The sequence below is a fragment of the Eretmochelys imbricata genome, chromosome 27 (genome assembly GCF_965152235.1).
Source record: "Eretmochelys imbricata isolate rEreImb1 chromosome 27, rEreImb1.hap1, whole genome shotgun sequence".
NCBI classification, from domain to species: domain Eukaryota; kingdom Metazoa; phylum Chordata; order Testudines; family Cheloniidae; genus Eretmochelys; species Eretmochelys imbricata.
The window spans coordinates 11,080,875-11,105,207 of record NC_135598.1 but is presented as its reverse complement, the minus strand read 5'-3'; the positions used below and the strand labels follow the sequence as shown (position 1 = coordinate 11,105,207).

General features: G+C 55.9%; 3 protein-coding genes across 6 annotated transcripts; 1 reads left to right on the top strand and 2 right to left on the bottom strand.

Annotated features, from left to right (window-relative positions):
• Positions 1–235: 235 nt before the first annotated feature.
• MRPL10 (mitochondrial ribosomal protein L10) lies at positions 236–5,740 on the bottom strand. The gene is made up of 5 exons (XM_077806497.1): positions 5,686–5,740; positions 5,215–5,381; positions 3,944–4,108; positions 2,752–2,896; positions 236–1,609 (listed from the first exon to the last, which is right to left on the bottom strand). The coding sequence occupies exons 1-5, from the start codon at positions 5,726–5,728 to the stop codon at positions 1,338–1,340; spliced, it is 792 nt and encodes a 263-aa protein (XP_077662623.1). The 5' UTR covers positions 5,729–5,740; the 3' UTR covers positions 236–1,337.
• Positions 5,741–6,794: 1,054 nt separating this feature from the next.
• LRRC46 (leucine rich repeat containing 46) lies at positions 6,795–13,585 on the top strand. Its single transcript, XM_077806007.1, has 9 exons — positions 6,795–6,800; positions 6,832–6,889; positions 7,158–7,260; positions 7,741–7,849; positions 9,507–9,553; positions 10,092–10,201; positions 11,404–11,473; positions 12,603–12,775; positions 13,147–13,585. Exons 1-9 carry the CDS (start codon positions 6,795–6,797, stop codon positions 13,521–13,523), a joined length of 1,053 nt encoding a protein of 350 aa, XP_077662133.1. The 3' UTR covers positions 13,524–13,585.
• A 45-nt stretch (positions 13,586–13,630) lies between these two features.
• Positions 13,631–20,813, bottom strand: SCRN2 (secernin 2). Of its 4 annotated transcripts, none has more exons than XM_077806212.1 (10): positions 20,719–20,813; positions 19,135–19,252; positions 18,571–18,749; positions 18,230–18,411; positions 17,730–17,929; positions 16,891–17,106; positions 16,404–16,569; positions 15,521–15,701; positions 15,003–15,172; positions 13,631–14,320 (listed from the first exon to the last, which is right to left on the bottom strand). In XM_077806212.1, exons 3-9 carry the CDS (start codon positions 18,742–18,744, stop codon positions 15,014–15,016), a joined length of 1,278 nt encoding a protein of 425 aa, XP_077662338.1. In that variant the 5' UTR covers positions 18,745–18,749; positions 19,135–19,252; positions 20,719–20,813; the 3' UTR covers positions 13,631–14,320; positions 15,003–15,013. The 4 variants fall into 4 exon arrangements, with proteins under 4 accessions (XP_077662338.1, XP_077662341.1, XP_077662339.1 ...); XM_077806215.1 differs by having other exon boundaries at positions 13,631–14,259; XM_077806213.1 differs by lacking the exon at positions 19,135–19,252 and having other exon boundaries at positions 20,719–20,786.
• Positions 20,814–24,333: the final 3,520 nt, after the last annotated feature.

Below are 24,333 nucleotides of genomic sequence, written 5' to 3'. Positions count from 1 at the left end.
TTTCTGTGCCGGACTGAAGCACAGATGAGAGAGAAGCAAGAGGTTCACCCCGGGGGAGGACAGGCAGGGGCGGCCCATCTGAGAAAAATAACCAGGATAGTCAAGCTCTCTACCGTTGGGCCCCATCTGAAAGAACAGAGCTGTTAGCTAAAGCCGAGCTGTCCACAGGCGCCGGTTAACACCTTTCTTTTCCCTTTTTTTCCTCCTTGGTAAAATGTTTCCAACACAAATAAGATTGGTCTTAAAATATTTGCAGGATTTAATTGAAGACTCCAAAATCTTTCACAGTTTAACAAGAACAGATGCCCCCTTCCTCCCCCGAGAAATTCTGTTTTACAAAAAAAATAAATAAAAGCCATTATCCGTCCGCAAAAATGTCTCCATAGAAAATGTCCATCCTGCTCTAGGGTTAACCACGAAGGGGACGTCGACACAGCAGCTAGGAGATATAATACCCTGCTGGGGCAGACATACGTGCACTAGCTCTGCTCAAGCTAGCACCTAAAAATAGCAGCATGGCCACAGCCGCATGGACTAGTCACTTGAGTACAACCAAGGGGGTTGTGAGACTATACACAGGCGGCTAGCTCAAGCCATGGCGGACCCAGTGCTATATTTAGGGGGGAGCTTAAGCAGAGCTAACGTGTGTACATCTGCCCGCACTGGGAATTACACTTTCCAGCTGCCGTGAAGGCATATCCCTCCGTTCTGTGTCCCGAGCATAGCCTGCTGTTTCAGTGTCTTCTTCACTTCCTGTCTTAAAACGGTAGAGGAGTGTTACTGTGTGTTGTTAAACAGTTGGTGCCTTCCACCCTAGAGGTGGCTGCCTTTCTGTTCCCCTAATTGAGAGAGGGATTCTGAATTTCCCCATGTGCGTTCTGACCCCCCAGAGCAAGTGATTCTCACAGCTGAATTGGTGGTGGTTGGAAAGCATGCTCTACTACAAACAGTGTCCGCTCCACTCCCCACATCACAGAACAATCCTTCCCACTGAGGAAGACTCGGGATGATCCATCAGTGGCATTAACAACTGACGAGAGGGGGCGTTACAGAAAATGGAGGGAGGAATAGCTTCGCATGTCCAGGCTGAGAAACGGGGGGACTGGACCCACCTTGCAGACTCCACCCCCAAACAGTAGCACATTGCATTACCACCAGTCTGACAGGTTAGTCCTCTAGGATCTTTTTCCTGCTAATTCTGTTGTTGGCTTAGACAGGCAATTGGCCTCTCCCACTAATCCCCACCCATCTGAGATGAAACTGGCAGGAACACGCTCCCTGCTATAAGCCTCTATGTACAGGATGTGGTTAATACACAGGGTGCCAGGGACCTGGCATCAAAGGCCCACAGAACTCTTGGCAGGCCCCAACTCAGCCTGGCCTTCCCCTGCCTTCCCATCAGTCTCCCCAGCTCCGCCACTTTGCTCTTTGATGTACTGGTCCAGCAAAGCTGTGAGGTGCACAGGGCTGTGATGCAGGAGAGCACATGTCTGGGATGCCAGGAGAGAGAGAGTGCCCACCACTTGCCCCTGGATGATTTCCATAGTGGGCAGCTTGGAGTAGTTTACAACCCCCTGGTTGCTTAGGATGGTGTTGTCAATACAGGCACCTGAAAGACAAGAGAGGAGCAGACACGGCTGAGCGCAAGATACTGGCTACAATGCAAAAGCTGGAAAGAGAGCCAGGGATCTCTTATTTTCCATGGGTGTGTTATGAAGGTGCTTGGTTATGGGAGTTTAATGCTGGTGACAGCTGCTGGATTTACAACCCTGGAGACCGTGTTGCCTTCTTTGCAGAGGGGGAAGGGAAAAGGTGATATGATTTGCTCGAGGTCTGGCAGCAAATCAGTGATAAAGTCAGGAAAAGAAACAGGGAGTTCCTGGCTCCTAGCCCTGCGCTCAGTTCAGTAGACAGGACCTAGAAAGCAGGTAGCAGCAGTGCGAGCTTCCCTGCCAAAGTGACTCAGACCTGACTTGAAGGTGGTCACTTCAAGGGGAGCGTGATCCTGGTCTCCAACTCTGCCAGCAAAGGCGGGAGGGGGCATGCTAATGTGATGTGAGCACCTGCGCTCAAACCAATTCATCCCCCTAGCAGTCATGAGGTGGTCAGGGCTTTGGATTGCTCCCATCCTGGACTGAATTTCAACCAGTGACCTAAAGAGCTCCAGCCTCTTCAGCTGTCCAGTAAACCGCCCCACATGCCCAACTAAACATATTTCAGTGTCGTTGTTTGCAAGCCTGGTTCAAAGTTGTTCTCTTCTGCAGAGACCTCTTTGTACAGTCACGGGTCAATGAGACCCAAGGAGCAATTCCCTCCAGCCTTCTGCCATCAGGGAGCTGCACCAGCCAGGCTGCCACTGGACTGTGTTAACACAAACCCCTCTTGCACCTACTGGGGACAGAGGGCAAAGCAGCTGTGCCAAAGATACCCAGGCCAACCACCTAGAGACAGAAACTTTCCCCTCGCAGATGCATCGAGAGGTTATGTGGGCCACTGGACAGGGCACTGAACTACCAGGCGGGACACAGGTTCTATTGCCAGCCCTGTTTACTCCACCCACCCTTTCTCTTTTGATCATAAACTCTTTGAGGCAGGGGCTGCCTCTCACTAAGTGTATGTACAGCACCTGCCGCAAAAGGGCCCTAACATCAGTTAGCACCTTGAGACACCCCTGTAATATAAATAACAGTATCTGATGCTCTCCAAGGAGGTTGATCCAACAGATTGGCCTGATTGAGGGAGACTCCTTACCTAGGAGGTTTATCTGTGGCACGTTCTTCAGGATTCGCAACATTTCCTTCGCCTTGATTTCTGGGCTCACTAACATGAGACTGCAGCCCACAAAGAGAGGAAGGAGGTTCTTGTATTTGGATACTGAAAGGTAGGGTCTCACGATCTGAAAAAGGGAGGCAAACAGTATGTGAGGTAATAAGGAGAGAGAGATCTCAGTTAATTTATCACACAAAGGCTGAAGCCATCTTCAAAGCACCACAGGGACATTCGTTTCAGGAGCTCCATATTCAAATTAAGCCCTTTATCTGCCCAGATGAGAACAGACCTGGGCCCTCTTCGAAATCTGAGACCAGCAAATTCCAGATACCCATTAACCAGAATTTTCAGCACTAAACCACCTTGAAATTGGATTCATTTAGATCAAGTGGCCAGCACCATCAGTTCCCCAGTAGCCAGATGTTTTTCTGACATTCCCTCTGCAGTGCTCATAGTCACATGGCATGGCAATATGTTTAACATGCCTGGTGTTCCAGAAAGAGGCAGAGGAGGGAAAGCTTACATCCTCCAGTAAATGAATGAAGAGATCGTGTGCTGACAGCTGCTTAGAAGCCTCACCGAGTGCTGAAATGCAGAAGACTATTTAGTGGGGAAGGCCAGAATGAGCATGTTATACTTGTGTGCAGTGCACTGCACTTGAAAACAACTGCATTCAGGAGCAGGTGGGAACCAGTCCGAAGCCCTCCATGGTTTGGGACCCAGCTGCCTCAGATCTCCCCATTCCCTAGGAAACATCAAGAGAGCCAAGCTAGATGTTGAGCTGTGGGCAAGGCATTCTGGTGCAAGGTCCCGGTGGAACACGCTCCTTCTCGTGGTGTGCCAGAGCACACCGATCGTCAGGACAATGCAAGGTTCATCTTTTTTTGGCCAACCATTCGTTTGCCCTAGAAGCCAACCTCCACTATCTTAGCCCATCTGGTGCTTTGATGTAGACGGCACTTAACTCCAAATGAGGGTCTTTTTTTAAATACACGTAACAAATCCAGAAAACACAACAAAGGGCGCACAATAATCTCCACTCCCCCCGTTTTTTGGCAGTCTAGGGGCACAATCACGCACTGGGGCTTTGCCACAACCCCTTAAGAACTAAACCTTGCTCCAATAGGAGCAGCCTGCTGCGTTGGATTTAACTGCTAGGCAGCTCCGACTGTACCTCATTAGGGAAGAACTTGACATGGATGTTGTGCTTCCTGAGGCGGTGTTTCATGAGCAGCATTTCCTCGCTGGGTATAAAGTTGTGCTGACACACGGCGATCATTTTACTGTCCCGGAATGTCTCCGTCACTTGCCGGCGTAACAGCTTTGCATAGCCATTCTCCTGGGAGAGGGAGAGCCGTATTTTTTACACACAACTGTCAAAGCCTAGATCTGGGGGAAACCTGGGGGCCACCCCGAAGCCTGCGCAGAGAGAGCAATTAAGCAAAAGAACTCTGCCTTTAGAGAGCTCCAGTCATCCAAGAACCTCAAAATGCTTCGCAGATGTGGGCACCATCCCCAGTTTACAAATGGGAGAACTGAGAGACAGAGATTTAGTGACTGGCCCGTGGTCACACACAGAGTGAGTGGCAGGGCCAGGAATAGAACCAAGGAATCCTGACTCCCTGTTCCCCATTTTAGCTACTAGCCCATAGTACCATGTGAACTAGGGGTCTGATCCTCCACCCACTGACATCAACAGGCCATTAACTTAGCGAGGAGCTGGATTGGGTCCTTCACCAACGAAGAGCCAAGACGGGAAAGAGCAGAATGCAAAGGTTGAAGAGGCCAGCTCCAGAGAGACAGCATGGGCATAAGGCCTGATCTGAGAGATGCCAAACATCTCCAGCTCATACATGCTTCAGGAGGCGTGATCGGGATACCCAGCACCACTGATGAATCAGGCATGCAGCGAGCAGAAGGGCCGATCAGACCTTAAAGCCGAAGGGATGTAGAAATGCTGAGAAATATGGGAGATAGAGGCTTTGAGGGAGACCTATCACTCAAGAGGCTGGTAGAAAAAACAACAACAGAGCAACAAAAGGAAAGTCCAGACCCAACAGCAGCAAGGACAAGAAAGGGAAATCCAACTATAACCTGAGAAGGTTTCCTAGAGCCACGAATCCCCAGCGCCTGTAAGCGAGCCTCCCAGCCCGGGGCCAGAGATTTGGGCTAGCAGGGCTCAAGGTAGGATGCTAAAAGGCTACATAGGCTGGGGCTTGGGGTCTCAAGCCTGGGGGCACTGGGGGCTTGAGATGCAACGTCAAAGCATCATCTACGCAGCTACTTTTAGCATGCCCAGGTGGGCCCTAATGACCAAGCGTCTCAACCCGGGCCGAGAGACTTGCTCCCAGGCGCAGGGTAGACACAGGCTAAATCTACAAGGTTTCTGTGCAAGACCAGAGCTGCTTGCAGTACAAGTGCTTCAGCCCCATGCTCAGCGCTTACCTCCTTGATTGCTCTGATGTAGGGAGTGACGCACTTCTCTGGGATGGCCGGTTTGGGGGCGATGTATTCCGTCACCGCCATCAGTTTCTGCCGCTCAAAGTGCATCGCTTTCCAGTGACGAGTGACTGACTTGGCATAGCGGACGATCTGCAGGGTGGGTAGCCAGCCTGGTGCAGGAAAGAAAAAAGAACGATGTAGTTCATAGAATCATAGAATATCAGGGTTGGAAGGGACCTCAGGAGGTCATCTAGTCCAACCCCCTGCTCAAAGCAGGACCAATCCCCAACTAAATCATCCCAGCCAGGGCTTTGTCAAGCCTGACCTTAAAAATATCTAAGGAAGGAGATTCCACCACCTCCCTAGGCAACGCATTCCAGTGTTTCACCACCCTCCTAATGAAAAAGTTTTTCCTAATATCCAACCTAAACCTCCCCCACTGCAACTTGAGACCGGGGGGGGGGAGGTCCTTACCCGTCCTGCAGAGCCCCCGGCAGCACAAAGCCGCTGCCGCCATCTTAGCCGGGAAGAAGCCGAGGGGGGTTGTGGGAAGCTGGAGGACCGCCCCCCGCGCGGGGCTGGGCGGGGGGAGTTCAAGGGGCCGGGCGCACGAGGCTGCCAGCGCCCCCCAGGCCGGCAGGGGGAGCCCACCCGCCCCTGGGAGCCCCCGGAAGCGCCTGTCTCCTAGCAACGGGCACGCGCTACGCGTATCCTCCGCCGCCTGCCCGGCCTTTCCCGGGGAGCCCCCAACTCTGCCCCCGCGGCCCCGGCTCTTCCCCCCCCCGGCCCCTTCCCGGGGATCCCCCCAGTCACCCCCGGGGATCCCCCCCCGGCCCAGGCTCTGCCCCCCCAGCCCCCTCCCGGGGATCCCCCCTCGGCCCAGGCTCTGCCCCCCCCCGCCCCTTCCCGGGATCCCCCCCCGGCCCAGGCTCTGCCCCCCAGCCCCCTCCCGGGGATCCCCCCTCGGCCCAGGCTCTGCCCCCCCAGCCCCTTCCCGGGATCCCCCCCCGGCCCAGGCTCTGCCCCCCCAGCCCCTTCCCGAGGATCCCCCCCGGCCCAGGCTCTGCCCCACCCCGCCCCTTCCCGGGGATCCCCCCCGGCCCAGGCTCTGCCCCCCCGCCCCTTCCCGAGGATCCCCCCCCGGCCCAGGCTCTACTCCCCCCGCCCCTTCCTGGGATCCCCCCCCAGCCCAGGCTCTGCCCCCCCCATCCCCCTCCCGGGGATCCCCCCCCTGCCCAGGCTCTGCCCCCCCATCCCCCTCCCGGGGATCCCCCCCCGGCCCAGGCTCTGCCCCCCCATCCCCCTCCCGGGGATCCCCCCCCGGCCCAGGCTCTGCCCCCCCCTCCCCCTCCCGGGGATCCCCCCCCCGGCCCAGGCTCTGCCCCCCCGCCCCTTCCTGGGGATCCCCCCCGACCCAGGCTCTGCCCCCCCCGCCCCTTCCCGGGATCCCCCCCCCAGCCCAGGCTCTACTCCCCAGCCCCTTCCTGGTGGCTCCTGTCTCGGGCCCTGTCCCCACAGCCCTGCCGTCACACAGAGCGGCAGAGTGACCCTGAGCAGCGTCTCCCCTCCCCATCCCCATTTCTATGACTGTGGCCTGCTGAGGTGGGGACTGGGGTACAGGGGCCACGTGTCCCCTCCCTCTTCAGGCTGGCGAACCCACCAGAGGCCAGGCCCAGGGGTGAGTGGCCCGTGCAATGGGATCTCCCACTGCAGCAGAGCACCGTTGCCCTGGAGGGGCTGTGGGTGAGAGGAGGTTGCATGCAGGGGTGCAGATGGGGGGGTGTCAGGGTGGACCCCCCCCCGCCATATATAGCACGGTCAGGAGTTTTTCACCGTGTTTAACCAAGGGCTGCTCCCAATGCAGTCCAAGGCCAAACTCCAATTGACATTGCTGAGAGCAGGATCAGGGACCCCAAGGGAATGTGGATCCCTATGTTTGCTTCCAGACCTTCAGCAGAGCCCGGCAGGGGAAGGGAGGAGCATCACCAACTCTCTCATCGCCCGGAGGAACCTGTCCTGCCCCGCAGAAAAAGAGACCCCAGAGAGCATGTGAGTGTCTGATCGCTGCTGAAATGGGATGTGAGGGATCAAAGAAGGGGAGTCCCTTGGAATGGGGGATGGGTGGGCACCCTAGAACCTAGCAGATGGGAAGGGAGATGGAATGATACTCCCTAGCTTTTACATAGCACTTTTCATCAGTAGGTTGCAAAGGATTTTTCAAAGGATGTCAGCATTATTATCCCCATTTTACAGATGGGGAAACAGAGGCACGGAGGTAGTGACTTGAGACACACACAGTAATGGGAGATCACCCTAATTACTAAGCGCATCCGGTTGCTATGCTCCTGCCACGACCCAGCAGGTTAAAATAAAGTTGTAGCTTTATTACAGGGAACTGAACATTGCTCTCCCAGCAGTCTGCAATCCTTCATTGTGAAGGGGCTCTCGGAAGGATCGCCTTTGCTCTTGGAGTCCAGCAACACCCGCAATTTGGCTATACAGAATTGTTCTGAACGCCTTTCTCCATAGATCCAAGGCCTTGGCGTCTCTGCTCACCATCCGCTTGGACAGGGAGAACATTTGCGCTATCAGCAACCTGCAGAGTCTGAGAGAGGTCCGCAGTCTCTACCTGCAACAGGTAAAGCACTTAGCATGCTCTTTAACCTGATCTGTCTCTCAGGCTGGGAGAAAGCACCCCCTGGAGATCAGCTCTGTTTTTTCACAGCAGCCAAACTCTCTTTGCACATCACAGTAAATTCCACTGTAAGCAAGAACATAGTTTGGCTTTGAAATAAGATCAGACTCTTTCCTTTCGCAAGCAATTGCTCGAGAATGCTGTGTGTTGGGGAGGGACACCCCGAGGGTGAGAAACAGAGACAATGGCAAGTGTGTTAGGCCCAGACTTTATTTTTTTAAATATGTACTATTAATAGAAAAGTTTATGAAATATTTTAAAAAAATCACTGAACACGGTTTTGTGTTTTGATTTAAACATTTCCCTATAGCAACGGCCACCTAACCTCACAGCCTTGTGTCAGGGCTTGAAAGCCAGAAGTGAATACATCCAGACAGACACAATTAACAAAAGTCACAATGACTAGGGGCCTTCCACTCTGAGAGACAAGTGATCACAAAAAATAAACAAATGACTTAAAACCAACGAAAAGCAAATCTGATCTTTAATTCTTTTGCTCTTGATGATCTAAACTATGGAAGAAGAATCAGGAATTTAACCATCTAAGTTACACCGATAATAAGAACATTTCAGGTTTTAAAAATCTTACAGTCTTTGACCTTTAAAAGAGCTCCCTTTGGATTAATAAATAACAGAGTGGTGCTCTGCCTTCAGCCATCTGGCAAATCTGGCTAAGGTCATGTACATGTACAGGCCCCATGCCTGCAATGGGATCCCTGCGTGCTGCCCCGTTACAGAGCCCATTGATTTTGGGGTCCATTTGTGCAGCTCTGATTGCAGGATTGGGGTCTTGGGGCTGGTTTGCACTGGTAACTTACATCACTATAGCTTCGTCTCTCAGAGCTGCGAGAAATCAACCCCTTGTGAGATGTAGCTATGCCAACCTAATCCCTGGTGTAGACAGTGCTAGGTCGACGGAAGAATTCTTCTATCAACCTAGCTTCCTCTCAGGGAGGTGGAGCGTGGGAGTATCTACACTGAAACACTACAACGATCAGCTGCTGTGGCCGTTTAGGTGTAGACATACCCTTAGACTCTGATCCTGCAAATCTGCACCTGAAACTCTTCCACGTGTCTTATGGAACTCAGCTGAGCTACCTCCCTGAGGAAAGCCGCACATGTTCGTAAAGGCTTGCAGGAGCTGAGTGATCCCTATGTAAAGGTTCCTTGTTTGGGAAGCTGGGCAAATCTAACCTGATTAACACTCGGCCACCCCACATGTGTGTTTCACACCTTATCATCCTGACTGGAGAGTCTGCTCCCATGGTCTGATTTTTTGGCAAGTTATTCTTTCCTTTCTATTCCCCCCACCCCTGACCCTTATAAATCTGAGATCCTTTTGGAACTGTTCCCTGTGGAACAGCCAGCGCAGGACTAAGACTTGGGGAGTTCTGCGTTATAATCTCAGCCTTGCCCCTTATTTGTTTTGTGACCTTGGACAAGTCTCTCGCTACCTCAGTTTCCCTCATCTGTAAAATAATACTTGCCCAGCTAACTGCCCGGGAAGCCCCGAGGGCTAGTTAATATTTGTTCAGCACTGTGAACATATGAAGTGCCATTGTTCGTCTTCATTTAGTCAAGAAATCCTTTCATTTTTCAGAACCAAATTGAGACCATTGAGAATCTCAGCTGCCTTCCCAACCTCCGGTAAGTAGGGCTCTTAATGACATGATTAGCTGTACAGAGAGCGTGTGTAAACAGCAGCTGTTGCACTGCAGTTTTAGTGGGGGGTGAATTTCCCAAACGCAGGCACGGCAATCAGAGGAAAACACCGGCTTTTCCTCAGGGAGGAGTGAGGATTGGGTGTAGTTAGTGACATCAGCAGCCTCATGGCAGTTTAACCCTAAGAACTTGGCCCCGGTTCTGTGGCACACAGGACTTTGACCTTTGGTTTTAAATTTTCAGGCACGCATCCCAACTAAATGCTTCTGCTTTAGAGACACGACTGTATCTGCCCTTTGACCTCCTTTCATTCCCACCGAAGGCAATGGCGGTTTTGCCATTGACTTTAGCGGGAATTGGAGCAGGTCCTTTGAGATCAGCACAAGCTCCATCTCGCTTCGCACAAGAGCACAATGCAGGTTTGATCAGATATAGTCCCCGCTGCGGAAGTCCCCAGCCTCTGTGGTTCCCCTTTGCATTCACTGACACAGCTTCTTCCACCCCCACTCCTCCCGCCCTGCAGGTTCCTCTCGCTGGCTGGAAACCGCATCCGTGCAGTGGAGAACCTCCAGGACCTCCAGGACCTGCAGTTCCTGGACCTGTCGCAGAACCGGATCGAGACACTGGACCCTGGTAGGAGCGGTGCAGGCAGCAGCCTCCGTTGGACAGGCTCAGACGCACGCAGTTGGCTGCTCTTCCGTGCCTCCTCCTGCTTATTCCTCATTGCTCTTAACACGCTTTGAGGGTGGACCCCTCGTGGAATGTTGCCGTTATTGATAACTGGGCACGTCCCTAGCCTTGTCCAGCCAAGGATGCCAAAGCAGGAATAAACTACGACCACACATGGCAACAACACGAGCGGAGATACCGCACCGACATGGGAATAGCACATGCCGCACGTGTGTCTCCTGCCAAAAGAGCAGCTTCTTTAAAAAGCAAGAAGTGTGTGTTCGAGGGACGGAATTCTTTATGCTGTTGTGAATCCAGCTAACGTGCCATATCACGTTCCAACAGTCCTATGACGTCGACTAACCTTGGCCGGGTTTCTAAGCTACAGCCCAATAGGCCGTCACATTTTCCCATGAACTCCAGGGCCTCGTTTACATTTTGTGTCCTGTTAAAGCTCTGACTCAGCAGAGCACCAACGCATGTGTTTTTCAGTCCCATTGACTTCAACAAACCTGAGCACGTACTTTGCTGAATCAGAGCGAGCTTAAAGTTTCTTTTCAGTTTCATTTGGGCAGGAAGCGGATAAGAGACGGCCATGGCCAGTAGTGTGGCTGTCTAACTCTTAGGCACAGTAGCCATTTCCCATGCGCTCCGCTTTTCAAAAACAAAGCTACACGCAGATTAATGACAAATCCATCGGGGTGTTCCCAGGGCAAAGAGTGGAATGAAACACTCTCTGGGCAGAAATGCTCTCCTACAATGTATCTCTTCCGTCCTAAGCAGGCCTCTAGTAATGTGCACCGATGTGGGAAAAGCACGTGCAGATTGGCCTCTAGTTTGTGGCAGGGAGAATTGAGCAAGGGAACCTGGGTTTTTAAAGCTTAACAATGTAGTAGCAGGATACTGGGAATCAGGACTCCTGGGTTCTATCACACAATGGCTGTGTGATTTTTGAGAAAGTCACCGCTGTGCCCCAGTTTCCCCCGTGGTGAAAGGGGATTGATATTCCCCTACCTCCAAGGGGTATTGTGAGGCTTCAGAGAGCTCCAGAGCAGAGAGGGGTGGAGGGTTTCATTGGACCTGCAACCTAACAGCTCATCCGCTTACTTAGCAGCCAGAGCTCAGATTTGCTACCTCACCTTCTTTCTTCCCTTTGGTCTGTGCAGATGAGCTGCCCTGGAGCCTCCGCATCCTGAACTTTTCAGGAAACAGATGCACCAGCCAAAATGGCTACAGGTGAGAGCGAGTGTGCGAAATCTCCCCTCCTTTGAGTCTCATGGGTGAGAACTAAAGCCCAGCTCCTCAAAGATAACCCCAGTGGGAGTTAGGCATCTAAATACCTTTGAGGATCTGGACCCAAGCACCTAATCCTGCTTCTCTTATATAACTGTCTCCAGTGCAAGCTGGGGATTGCTAAACAGGGTCAGGCTAACTGTATACCTTCAACGGGAGACCCTCTAAGGATACACTTAAGCATCACAAGGAGTGGGGTTATTTAGATAGGCCCAGATCCACTAAGCTATTTAGGCTCCAAACTGCCACTGAAATCAGTGGAAGTCTGGAGCCTAAATACCTTGGAGCATGTGGGCCACAGTGCCCCGAGTTGAGGGCAAGACTGTGCCCCCAAAGGGCTCCCCCTATACCGAGATGCAGGGGCAAGGGAGATAGTGAACAAGCCAGGGATTGAGTGGTGACAGTTGGCGAGCTTCCATGAGTTGTTTTCTGTTGGCTTATTGTTGTGTGATTTTTGTGTTTCTATCAAAATGCAAATAGTCTCTTCCTGCCCTGGGCTCTGAGGTCGTTTGACCCTTGCCTCACCCTGCCCGGCATTTATATTTACAGCCCCAGGTTATGCTTGTCTGAGTTAACCCTCCTCTCTTTTGTTTGGTTTGCGCCACCTGCACTCGACTGCTGCTCTGCCTTCCAGCAAGTTGAGATCTTTAAAGGCTCCCCTGCACCCAGTGGTGGCACATTATTTCCCCTGTGAGTTCTGACCCAGTGCCTCATGGTGGTGCTGGGGGGGGGGGGGCTATATCTCCATCTTACCCTCTCCAGGTCACTAAAGACCCCACGGCATATTTTGCAGGAGCCCAGGATGTTAAACGGGTGTCCTCCCTAAATGCCAACTTGAGTCATTCCCTTTGGCCTCCCTAAATTCTTCCCCCATCTGCAATTTCAACTGGATAGCAGAATGGTCACTTTCTGCCCAAACCTGTTATATGGAGTTATCCCTGTTCGCTGCTGTGTTCCACCCCAGAGGTAGCTGCATTGCAGCAACACTTTGCATGAGCCAGTGTGTGGGTGTGGTCAAAGCACTGTGGGATCCTCGGGGATGAAAGGCACAATATTGTTTTGGCCTTTCCAGAGAGTTGTTGCTCGGGGCCTTGCCCCATCTCAAGAAGTTGGACACCCAGCTTATCCCCAGCTGGAGGGACCCTGACCCAACGGAGGAGGAGGAAGAGAAGGGAGCTTCTGATGACAGTGACTCTGAGGAAGATGATGTCCCTGAGCTGACTGGTCCTTTCTGTGCAGACAAAGGTGATCAAGCTGCTGCTGTCAGCCATGACCGGATTCTGCTCTTGGTACACATGGGTAAATCCAGATGAAGTCACCTGCCCCTGGATTTGCACAGACATGACAACAGGGTTGGGCTGTGTGCGTGAATATCGGTGCTGGAGAAAGGGGCTGATCTCACAGTCCTCACCTTCCAAAGATGGGGAAAACCCCTCCGCTCTGCAGCACTTTGCAGGATCCTAGCTGAGGGCTAGACACACCATGGTCCCCTGTCACCACCAGGGGCATGCTGTGCGGTAACAGACAGGAGCCAGTTTAATGAGCCTGCCCCACGTGCTGGTCTGCTGGCTGCAGAGGGGGATTTGCTCTACCTTTTCCCCCTCTCCCCTGCGCAGAGTTCTTTATGGGTCTCCACCAGGAGCTGGTTGGCCGCTCACAGAGGAGGAGGCAGGAGGCGCTGAGCGAACACCAGGCCCGGCTGGAGGAGCTCACAGAGCGCCAGAGACTGATGCAGCCGCCAGGACATCTGTGCCCAGGAAGCCGGGTGGGCCACCTGGCACCTAGCCCAGCGGAGGAGGGAGCTGCAGGAAGGAGATCGCCAGCCCCTGGGCTGCTTGAGCCGCACCCCAAACCCAAGTCAGGAGGCTCTACGAGGTCTGGCACCGCACGCACTGGCGGGCAGAGCAAGCACAGGAGCAGGGCCTGCCTCAAGCCCCTGAAAGGGGAAGCTTCCACCACGGTTAAAACTGCAGCCAGAGCAACAAAGAAATGACTGATGCCCAGCCAGCCCCCGCTGCAAAGGCGCACGGGGGACTGACCGCGCCGGCCCCGACAAAACAGCACAGTGGCGTTTGCAATTGAAATGTAAAACCTCTTTATTCCACCTCAGTCTGTCTGCCTGTGGGCTTCTGTCCTGCGCTCCCTGGCGGGGGTGGGGTTAGCCCTGCACAGCATCCCAGCTCTGTACAGGCCAGATAGGTGGGGATCATCCCCCTGCTATGGAAGGGGAAAGTGACCCGAACGAGGTCCCTAGGTGAGTCTGAGAGAACCCAGCTGTCCTATGCTCTAACCATTAGGCAGTGTTTCCTCTTAGGAAGAAGCAAGGTGGGCCCTGGTAACCCAGCCACCAAATTCAGCTCCATCTAGCTAGCTGAGGCTCTCCCCTTCCCAGTCCCACGGAGTCTGGCTCAGGACAGCTGGCCTGTTCAAGCTACTGAAGCTCCGGACTCTTCATGGGAGTGACAACTCATGCAAGTTGAAAGGAGTGGCAGGCGCCCATTCCAGGGGAGGGCTGTCCACAGCTACAGGCTGGGAAATGCCAGGCGGAGGGTCCAGAAAGGGCACCATGCCAGAGCAATAATCCCGGTGGTGCAAAGCCACTTCCAGTCCAGTTAACGCAGCCGGAGAGAATGGCAGCGATCGGATGTGAGGTTAAGAATCAGGATTGGAGCAGATGGGGCAGCAGCAGCAGGAATGAAGGTTCTCCTGTTCCTTTGAAATGCTCCATGCTGAAAGGAAAGCAGGGGAGAGAAGCAAGCAACCTCCAGACAGGGTAGGCCAGGCAAGGCTCTGAAACAAACCAAGAGGAAGGGTGTCCTTTCAACAGCGGCTGGGGGTGGCCGCAAGGTGACCATGGCTCAGCCACACCTATTCTCCTTTTTATGAGCATAAGAAGACCCCAAGTCCCAGAATGCAATGCTCTGCCTTGCTTTGAGCAACCCAGTTCTGTTGCATGGTGGACCCTGTAGTCTCTACTGGCCATATATCTCTGTTAAGGATGAAGGAGCTTCAGGTTCCCAAGAGGAGACCATCGAGATCCCAGTGACTGATCAATGTAACCCCTCTGTGACGTGCTTCCCCGATCCCATAAATAAATGGAGCTGTTCCAGGCTGACACTCTCCCAGGCCGTGGCACACAGACCCTGCCCTTAGGGACAGGTATTAGACCACAACGTTGTGCCTTTCACGTGGATACTGGGCCATGGGGCAATGCCACACTGTTTCCCATGAGCCTTTGCTCCATTTCATTCCAGGCCACCGTCCAGAGCGGCTCTGTCTAGGACAGGGATGTTAATGAGCACAGAGGCAAGGGGGGAGACAGTGCAGACAATACCCCAAAATGGACCTGCAGTCAGGGAGCACCAGGCAAAATAGAGGGGTCCCCCCAATAGAGCCCAGAGGGGTGCAGCCCACAATCTATGAACTCTGCAGCATCTTTCTCCTTCCCCTACCCACCCACCCTGAAACCCACCTGCCTCGGGCTTATTTGTAGAACTTGATTTCTGTGTCCACACAGTCAAACAAGAGGTCAGCCAGCTCCTCTGGGTCAAGAGTGATACCGCCGGCCAGGATTTCCTTCATGGCCTCCAGGCCCTGCCTCTCCAGATCCTGCATGGTTTGCTGGAGCTTCTGGCCTTGCTCCTGTTGGACAGGGTCAGTGGAGAAGAGAGAGATGTAAGAGACACATACAGCCTAAGCCACTGCTCATGGGGATGGTGTAGATCCTGAGTGAGTCCAAAGTCTAATTCCATCCACTCCACCTCCCAGAAACACCCTGCTGATCTCAGACAGCCCAACCCCAGTCCTCCCACTGTACTGCTGGGAGCTCTGCAGCCCAACTGGCTCCCAAGAGAGAACCCTAGAGCCCCCGGGAAAGCTCCCAGGGCTGGGGTGATGGGCAGTTAGCGCCAGGCGAGGACATCAGGAGCCTCGCTCAGCATTTGAGAGGGAAGCAGAACCCCAGGGTACGAGCCCAGGGCACTCAGTTACCTGGCTAGTCTCCACGAGACCCAGTGCTGCCTGATGTGCCTGGTAGAGCTCATGTCTCCGATCAACTCTGCTCTGGAATCGAGGGACCTTCTGGACGGGGTCCTTGTCACCAAAGCTCGGAGACATTGCCTTTAGGACTGGAGTCACGTTGGCGACGAAGATGAAGGGCTTGAATACGGACCTGCCCGGGCAGGAGACAGGAGCAGAGACTGTTAGGGGTGTCTCTGCAGCCCCACAACATCCTTGCTGAGACGTTCCCCAGCAAAGTGGGTTTCGGCCAGAGGTTGCCAGGGATCTGCCTCCTGAGCAGCTCATGCCCACAGGGGAAGTGAACAGCAGGACAGTAGCACTGCCAGGGTTGAGCCAAAAGTCTGCTCTGCAGCTGAGCTGGGGGCGCCCCCGGGGCAATGGGGCCGGATGCTAGTAGGGTAGTGTAGATGACTCGGCTGGGACGCTGTCGGGTTCCCCATTTAAGTCTCTATCCCTGAGCTCCCAGTGACTTCCCATGCACTGAGCACTCTTAGGGTGGAGCCCTGGCTTCTCACTGAAACAATCCCAGGTCAGTCTCCGCCCGGGATCCCCCTCGGACATCTGCAACGGGCACTCAGCAGACGGTTTCATTGCTGCCGGGCAAAGGGCTAAACAGGATGGAAAGGGCTCCTGGTTCAAAGGCTCTCATGACGTTAATGTGCAAACAGAGGGCCCGATCCTGCCCCGGGCCAAGCATCCTCGGGGAAGTTGCTGATGGTTGAGAACCCTCAGCACCTTAGACACAACGGGTCTGTTTAATTTTCACACACTATCTTCTCCCAGCCTCCTCCGACAGCCCGGAGCCAGGGGCTTTCCAAGCACAGCGGGCCCCTTGGGCAGCACTGGTACTAACCTGGAGGGGTCGGGAGTGGCTGTGAAGAAATGCACGCAGGGCAAGGCGGGGTCCTGGGGGAGGATGGACACCATGCTCCCCGTGGTGCAGAAGCCCTCCGAGTCCACGCAGATCCCACTGGCCTTGTCCCGCAGGATGTCCATGATGGTCTCCACCGTGATGCGGCCTAGCAACACCAGGGGGGAAGAGATGGAAGATCAATGGGCAAGTAACCACTGGGTGGTTCATGCTTTCCATCAACCAGCAGCAGGTCAGGTCACCATATTTGTGGCCAATGAGATGACACCAAGTGGTTGCTGGATGACCCAGAGTCTGGATGACCCAGGACCCTGCCTCTCCTGATTGCTAGGTGCTTCCGCTGCCAACCAGCTGCTCCCATCCCACTGGGCAGGGAGACACTGAGCACCAGGAGACCGGCTTCGATCCTTCCCGTGGATGGTACCGGGATGAGGCACCACGTTGGCACAGCCCCACCCCCCGCACCCACCTGCATGCTGCTGCAGCAGCTCCTTGCCAGCGCAGAACCGGGCCTTGGCCGCCTCCATCCGCACGGGCTGGTGGGTCAGAGAGAAGACCTTGCTGAAGCTGAACTCCCCGTCCCCGCTCCACCAGCCCTGGCTCTGGGCATGGCGCCTCAGCCCCGCGTGCTCGGCGGTGATATCCGTGCCGATGCTCAGCTGGTTGGAGATATTCCGGGTCCCTTCTGCAACAAGACGTGGCTTTGGTGAAGAGGGAGCTGTACTGGTGGGATAGTAGCCATGAGGGCTCCCAGCCCGGGGCCCTTCCCAAGACCTGACACCTCTATCCACCCATCAGAAGAGGCAGGAGTAGGGAAAGCGTCCAGGAAACCACCCGACCCAGAGAGATATCTCTCGAGGCGTGAGAATAAAACAAGAGTCACGTCGCCACCACAGCCCGCTCAATCCTTGGCCTTTTTGCTGGCATCACAAACAAGGGGGCTGGGGGTGGCTGTGAGGCGAACTGGGTTGAGACCCACCAAACTCATCACACAGGCCGCCAAAGCAGCTGCAGATAGGAACAAAGTTTGGTAACCAGCAGCCTCAGCTGGACTAGGACTGATCGGCAAGAGGTGAAAGACCCCACATTTATCTGAGCTGTCCAGGTCCCTATACCCTAGATCGTCTCCCAGTAGAACTTTTCTTCCATCCATCCCTGTGCAAACGCTATCCCAGCTGAGGCTGGACTAGCAGCTCCCCCACAGCACCTCCTGCTGGGACAAGCTGGGACTGCAGGAACAGAGCTCCCTGACGCCCCACTTCCAGTATATCCAGGACTTCTACCTCCCTGGGTATTCACACTGCTCACCTCGGATCCTCTGGGCTGCCCAGTACCGGCCGGCTGTCTCCAGCACCCAGGCTTCGCTCCGGTCCGCCAGCAGGAAGGTGTTGTGATAAACGAAAGGGGTCGGCTCCTCCTTGCAGCTGCCACCCTGGCCGTAGCGCTCCAGCAAAGCCGTGATGGCCTGCAGGGCTTCGTGAGCCGAGCTGCCCCGCTCCAAACCCAGCCTGCGGCAAACAGAGCAGCTTTGAAGAGGGGGTTTGGGGGGGGGGAGCCATGGATCTGCGCTCTGCCCCTCTCCAGGCACAAGCCCAGAGGATCCCCCCAGCACATCCAGAGAATTGCGGGGGTGTGAGAGGGAGGCAAACAAGCGTGGGCAGCAGGCAGCTGCCCCAGGACTGAGCCAGGCAGCTCAAAATATCAGATCACAGCCCAACAGAGGGGGTTGGACTCAACACGTCCAGCTGATCAGGGGGGCGGCGACAGGACATAGCACCCATCTCCCACGCCCGCCCGGCAACTCTCACCTGACCAAGTCCATGCCCAGCAGGGCCTCCTCCTCCCCAACAGGCTCCTTGGTCCACACCCCTTCATTCCCAATGCAGAGGCCGTGCTCATTGGCTCCCATCTCAGCGCCCCACAGCCAGGCGGGACGGCTCAGGATCACCGCATGGGTCCTCTCTGCCTGCTCAACCTCTATGTACGTACACTAGAAGCAGGGCAGGGGGAAGAAAGCACAGACGGCTGGGTTGTGGACCTTCAAGAAAGGGGACTCCCTCTCCTTAATACAGGGGCTCAGATCCCCGTCTTTTCCACCCAAAACTGGGTCCCAAGCTCTGCCCCCAACTCTGGCACATGGTCCTCTCACCTTGAGCTTTGCCCCCCTGGCATAGGTTGCAGCAGGGAGATAGACGACTTCCTGGACCTCATCTCTAGGCCGGTCTGAATTTTTGCCAAAGATCACGGCCCGGGAGGCGGTGGCGGGAGGGAGGGCGACGAAGCAGTCGCAGGAGGAGGGCGCAGGGCGGTTCTGCTTGGCCATCCTAGCTAGGAAGAGGAAGAGACAAGGTGAGTCGGGGTCACCCCGTCTCAGCCATTTCTCAAGTGGGTCTCCCTGCCCCGCGCTGGAGCAGGCCAGCAGCTGGGAGCCATCAGCACCTGTCACAGAGGAGTCCCAGGGCACCCCCCTACCCTGTTCACCCACCCAGCCGCCTCGCACTGATTCCAAAGCCACCCGCTGCGGCCGGCAAATATGCCGTGATGCGCTGGCCCAGGGCGGGTGAGCGCCCGTGAACAGGCCAGCCGCGCTCAGGGCGGCTGGGGACTTCTCCTGCCCCGGATGACGTCATGTCCCCATGAGCTGGGTCACCCCCCTCCAGCCCCACGGGTGTCACAACATCCGACTGTAGACACCCCCAGCTGCGGAACTCACTCGCAACTGGACACCGAGTCCGGCCAACACCCCCCTCCGGGACCTTGGGCCCGGGGGTCCTGTGGTCAGAGGAGCTGAACCCAGCGGAGAGGCCTGGGCAGCTTATTCCTCCACAGCTCTGGAAAGGAAACACCGGCTGAGGATTAGAAGGAAGGTTCGGGGTCCCTGCTGCAGACGTGAGGGAGGCACAAAACATCCCAGCTCCCAGTGACGGGGGGCCCAGGAGCTCAGCCCAACAGGCCTGCGGACGAGCGAGCTTGTCCCCCGCTCAGCTGCGAAAGGGGATTTGATCCCCTGCGTGGAGCTACCCCCATCACAGCCCTGCTGCCCCCCGGCCGCCCTTTGCCAACAGGGGCTGGAGGGGAGAGGCCCTCAGGCAGACTGGCTGAATCCAGGCCAGCCGGGACCAAAAAACAAAGGCTATTTTGACTGGGATTAAAAACATTTGAGATTAAACTGTCAGAGCAGAGATGCACCCCCCTCCACCCAGACCCAAGCCCAGGGACAGCAGGGCCCACTGGCCACAGCATGCCCATGGCTCAGCCCTATCTCCCTCTCTGCAGCCCTCCCCCCTGCTTCTTTTCTCTCTTACTCCGGACCCCCAGCCCCGAATTGCACGGGCCTAGGGGTCGCCCCGCACCTCCCCACAACATTGCAGGGTGACAGGCCTAGAGGTCTCCCCCATGCCCGCATTGCACGGCCCTGGGGGGGGTGTCTCCTGCACCCCCTCCCCCACATTGCACGGGCCTGGGGGGGGGTTCTCCCCGCACCCCCTCCCCCACATTACACGGGCCTGTGGGGGGTCTCCCCGCACCCCCTCCCCCACGCCCGCATTGCACGGGCCTGTGGGGGTCTCCCCGCACCCCCTCCCCCACGCCCGCATTGCACGGGCCTGTGGGGGTCTCCCCGCACCCCCTCCCCCACGCCCGCATTGCACGGGCCTGTGGGGGTCTCCCCGCATCCCCTCCCCCACGCCCGCATTGCACGGGCCTGTGGGGGTCTCCCCGCACCCCCTCCCCCACGCCCGCATTGCACGGGCCTGTGGGGGTCTCCCCGCACCCCCTCCCCCACGCCCGCATTGCACGGGCCTGTGGGGGTCTCCCCGCACCCCCTCCCCCACGCCCGCATTGCACGGGCCTGTGGGGGTCTCCCCGCACCCCCTCCCCCACGCCCGCATTGCACGGGCCTGTGGGGGTCTCCCCGCACCCCCTCCCCCACGCCCGCATTGCACGGGCCTGTGGGGGTCTCCCCGCACCCCCTCCCCCATGCCCGCATTGCACGGGCCTGGTGGGGGTCTCCCCGCACCCCCTACCCCATGCCCGCATTGCACGGACCTGGTGGGGGTCTCCCCGCACCCCCTACCCCATGCCCGCATTGCACGGACCTGGTGGGGGTCTCCCCGCACCCCCTACCCCATGCCCGCATTGCACGGGCCTGTGGGGGTCTCCCCGCACCCCCTCCCCCATGCCCGCATTGCACGGGCCTGGTGGGGGTCTCCCCGCACCCCCTCCCCCATGCCCGCATTGCACGGGCCTGTGGGGGTCTCCCCTACATTGCACGGGCCTGGGACGGGGGTCTCCGCACCTGTCCAGCCTGCCTCCGCTCCGGGCTCTGCGCCCCCCGCCGCCGGGACCTTCCGCGGCTCGGAGCTGGCAGCGGCGGCGCCCTGTGGCCGGAGGCTGCTAAGGCAGGAGCGGGGCGGAGCTGGGCTGAGCACCGGCCCGGGGAGCTGGGGGAGCAGCGCCGTTTCTGCTCTCCGCGTGCGCGACTTGAACCAGGGACACACCAGGAGTCACCCCGGGCTGGGCCGGCCCGGAGCTGGAGCTAACCGCACCGCTAGGAGGCGCCCTTGCACCCGAGCCAGCCCTGCTCCTCCTGGCCCGGATCAGGCGCTGCCGCGGCTCCGGAGGAACCCAGGCTACGGACTGGCTGGGATTCCCCTAACACTCCCCCCCATGGACTGAATACGGGGGGACCCCTACCTAACACTCCCCATGGACTGAATATGGGGTCCCCTAGTTAACACCCCCTTTGGGAAATGAATGGGGTCCCCTAGCTAACACCCTCATGGACTGAATGGGGGTCCCCGAGCTAACACCCCCTTTGGGAAATGAATGGGGTCCCCTAGCTAACACCCTCATGGACTGAATAGGGGTCCCCCAGCTAATATCCCCGTTTAGGACTGAATGGGGTCCCGTAGCTAACACCCTCATGGACTGAATGGGGGTCCCCAGCTAACAGGGCAGGGATGGTCCCTCTTAGCTTAAATCTATTTTCCAATCAACTCCTCCTTTTGCCTTTGCGAGGTCAGGGCAGTTGCACCTGCCAGAGAGACCTGTTTTCTCTTACTCCCTTGTGTCATTCGCTTTTCCTGTCTCACCCCTTTCGCTCCCCCGCACACCTCTCCGGGGTCGGTCGCACGCGTCATGCATGCCCCAGATCAGTGCGTGCAAGTTACACTCGCTTGTCACGCCCGCCTCCTAGCCGGCTGACACCTGCTTCGTAACACACACTCTGTGTGAAATCCCTCCCAGGTCCGCTTGGAGACCGGATGGGAACGGCGCCCTCCTACTGCAGGCCTGACTGGGGCCCAGGGAAGGCAGGAAAGTGACCAGAGGATGACAAACAAGAGGGCGAGGAGGAGAGAGGGTGGAGAAAGTGAGAGACACTCCCCGGAGAGTTGGAGTCACTCGCTCCTTGGCCAACTCCCTGCACGTGCTCCTGTTGCTTCATCCCAGGGTCCCCTGCTCGCGGACCAGTTCTGCCAGGCTCGGGTTCCCTCCGGCATCAGCTCCGCGTCCTAGGCCGGAAACGCCTGCCAGGGCTGCAGCGGGAGACAAGGCTGCTCCCTGATTGCTGGACCCCTTTGAGGTCAATGCAGCAGGCCTAGCCCCACGCAGGGCCCAATTGTGGGATCCCCGAGTGGTTCTGCCTTGGGGAAGGGGTGTGTGGGGGAGAGATGGTGCAATCTCTGCTCAGGTCTCCTCCAGACCCATCTTGTGGGTAATGAGGGGAAGGGGGGCTGCAATCTACAGTTCAGGGACAGGGCCCCAGGCTCTCACCTCCGCACTCTCTGGGGGTCACAACACATTGGTCAGTCCTGATTCATCCAAAGCATCTTTAATGTTGCAATGGGCCGATAGAGAGATGTAGGAGTCAGCCAGATCTGCCCTGGGGGTCCATGACCTGCCAGGTCAAAGGGCATCTGGGGGTGGGTGACCTGCTTCCTGCTACCCCTCTCCCCAATCTTATGGGGACTAGGGGCACTCTGGGAGTCACCCAGGCTTTGGTTGGGCTGCAGCTGCTGGGGTTGGCGAGGCCAGCTGTCCTGGCTAGAGCCCCCATCTGAAGAGTCGAGGGGAAGAAGACTCAGCAGTAGAAAGAGTGGGATCTAGCAAGGAAATTCCTGAGCCATGCCCAGGCAGGCCGTTCCAGGCGCAGACGCCCCCTTCCTCCTCCCCGCTCACATTTGGAAATCTTCGGCTAGGAGAGGGAAAAAATGTTTCCAAAATTACATTGTATAATAGCTTCTGTCTCTGGCTGCGCATGGAACTGTCTCTCTTGGAGCAGACGTAAAGCAAAGGACTTCACTAATCGTTGTCATTTTTACAGGAGGTGGGGCATTGTAACCCCATTGTTCTTGCCAAATTACACCCAGGGTAATTACATTCTACCTCTTTAAATTCTCCCCTGCTATTTCAATTGGTTATTGCAGTATGGTGTTGCTGTGCGCTGTTAAACCAGCTGCAGCATTCCACCCCAGAAGTGGCTGCATTTCAGTGGCAGGTAAAGCGAGCCCTCTGTCTAAAGCACATTGAGATCCTTCAGGATGAAAATCAAGATGGTTACTAGGGCTCAGCAAGAATAATATTTATTCCAGGCTGGAAAAACCATCACCAAAATTTGCCAGCCCATGCACAAAATTGTCTCGGTCCGAGGGTGCCAAAAGCGGGACTGGTCACTAAAGGGACTTTGTGTGGCTGTCAGACAGGACTTGCCCAAGGTAAACTGAACTTTGCGAGGCTGACATTCTTCTAGAGACACGATGATTATCATTGATAGGAGACCCCAATCCAGATTATTGAGAGAAAGGGTTGTTCAGGGCTATGGGCCCAGGAGACCTTGGTTCAGTACTGGACTCTGACACAGAATGGCCCAGCCACTTAGGCCCATCTCCTCAAAGGTATGTTAGGATCTTCAATACTTTTGAGGATCTGAGACTTTCTCGTTCTGTGCCTCAGTTTCCTGCCTGTGAAATGGGGATAATAAAGCTTCTCACTTCTTGTCTATGTGGATTGTAAACTCTTTGGGGCAAGAACTGTCTCTACTACGTGTTTGTACAGTGCCTAGCACCATGGGGCCTTGAGCTCAGTTGGGGCCACTAGGTGTTACTGTAATACAACTACTAAGATGACTGGGGTCCTATTGTGTGCGGTGCTGTACAAACCTATAGGGAAAAAACAGTCTCTGAACTTACTGTCTGAGGGAGGCAGAAACAGGAAGGGCAGGTGCCAGGGATAGAACATACCAAGAAGTGGTCACGGGTTTGACTGGGACTCCTTGGATGTATCTGAAAGCGAGTCTCTTACCATCAGCTAGGGCTAAAACCTAGTTGGTGGATGATTTTTTTAATAGGGTTTTAGGAAACAGCCAAGGCAAACTGACCAGGTTGCTCTCTGCCAAAGTAAGGTGTAAAAGGGATAGGGCACAGAACCTGGGCTCTGTTCCCAGCTCTGCCACTGACGGCTGTATGACCTTGGGCTAGTCCCTTCCTTTGTGCCTCAGTTTCCCTCCCCCCCCTTCCTCTGTCTGCTCTCTAGGGCAGAGACTGCATCTATGTGACGGCACAGGACCCAGCGCAGCGGGATCCCAGTTTTGGTTAGTGCTTGGGGATGCTAAGGTAACATGGATAAGAACATCAGACAAAGGACCGTAAGGCCTAGAAGCTGACCCACATGAATGGGAGCCCATCAAAGCCAATCAGCCTGCTGGGAGTAGCTTGAGTCAATTTGCCAGGCGTGGCTGATGGCAGCAAAGGAGTATTTCAGTGGCTGACATTTGGATGTGAAGCGTCCCCTTTCATCATGCTCGTCCCAGGCTATGAAGCCAGACCTGTTTGGCAATGGTGAGCAATCCCTCCTACCGCTGCCAGATGACAAACCGTGTGGAATAGCTGTGGGGAAAGGCTGAGTGCTCATC

Excerpts from the sequence above, each read along its gene's own strand:
- MRPL10 (XM_077806497.1), bottom strand. The coding sequence starts at position 5,728 with ATGGCGGCAGCGGCTTTGTGCTGCCGGGGGCTCTGCAGGACGG. Across the intron at positions 2,897-3,943 it reads TCAAGTTCTTCCCTAATGAG|ATCGTGAGACCCTACCTTTC; the intron begins GTACAGTCGGAG and ends TCCCTTTTTCAG. Across the intron at positions 1,610-2,751 it reads GCCACAGATAAACCTCCTAG|GTGCCTGTATTGACAACACC; the intron begins GTAAGGAGTCTC and ends CTTGTCTTTCAG.
- LRRC46 (XM_077806007.1), top strand. Across the intron at positions 7,261-7,740 it reads AAAGAGACCCCAGAGAGCAT|ATCCAAGGCCTTGGCGTCTC; the intron begins GTGAGTGTCTGA and ends CTTTCTCCATAG. Across the intron at positions 7,850-9,506 it reads GCAGTCTCTACCTGCAACAG|AACCAAATTGAGACCATTGA; the intron begins GTAAAGCACTTA and ends TTCATTTTTCAG.
- SCRN2 (XM_077806212.1), bottom strand. The coding sequence starts at position 18,744 with ATGGCCAAGCAGAACCGCCCTGCGCCCTCCTCCTGCGACTGCTTCGTC. Across the intron at positions 18,412-18,570 it reads CCAGGGGGGCAAAGCTCAAG|TGTACGTACATAGAGGTTGA; the intron begins GTGAGAGGACCA and ends CCCTGCTTCTAG. Across the intron at positions 17,930-18,229 it reads CTGGGCATGGACTTGGTCAG|GCTGGGTTTGGAGCGGGGCA; the intron begins GTGAGAGTTGCC and ends TGTTTGCCGCAG.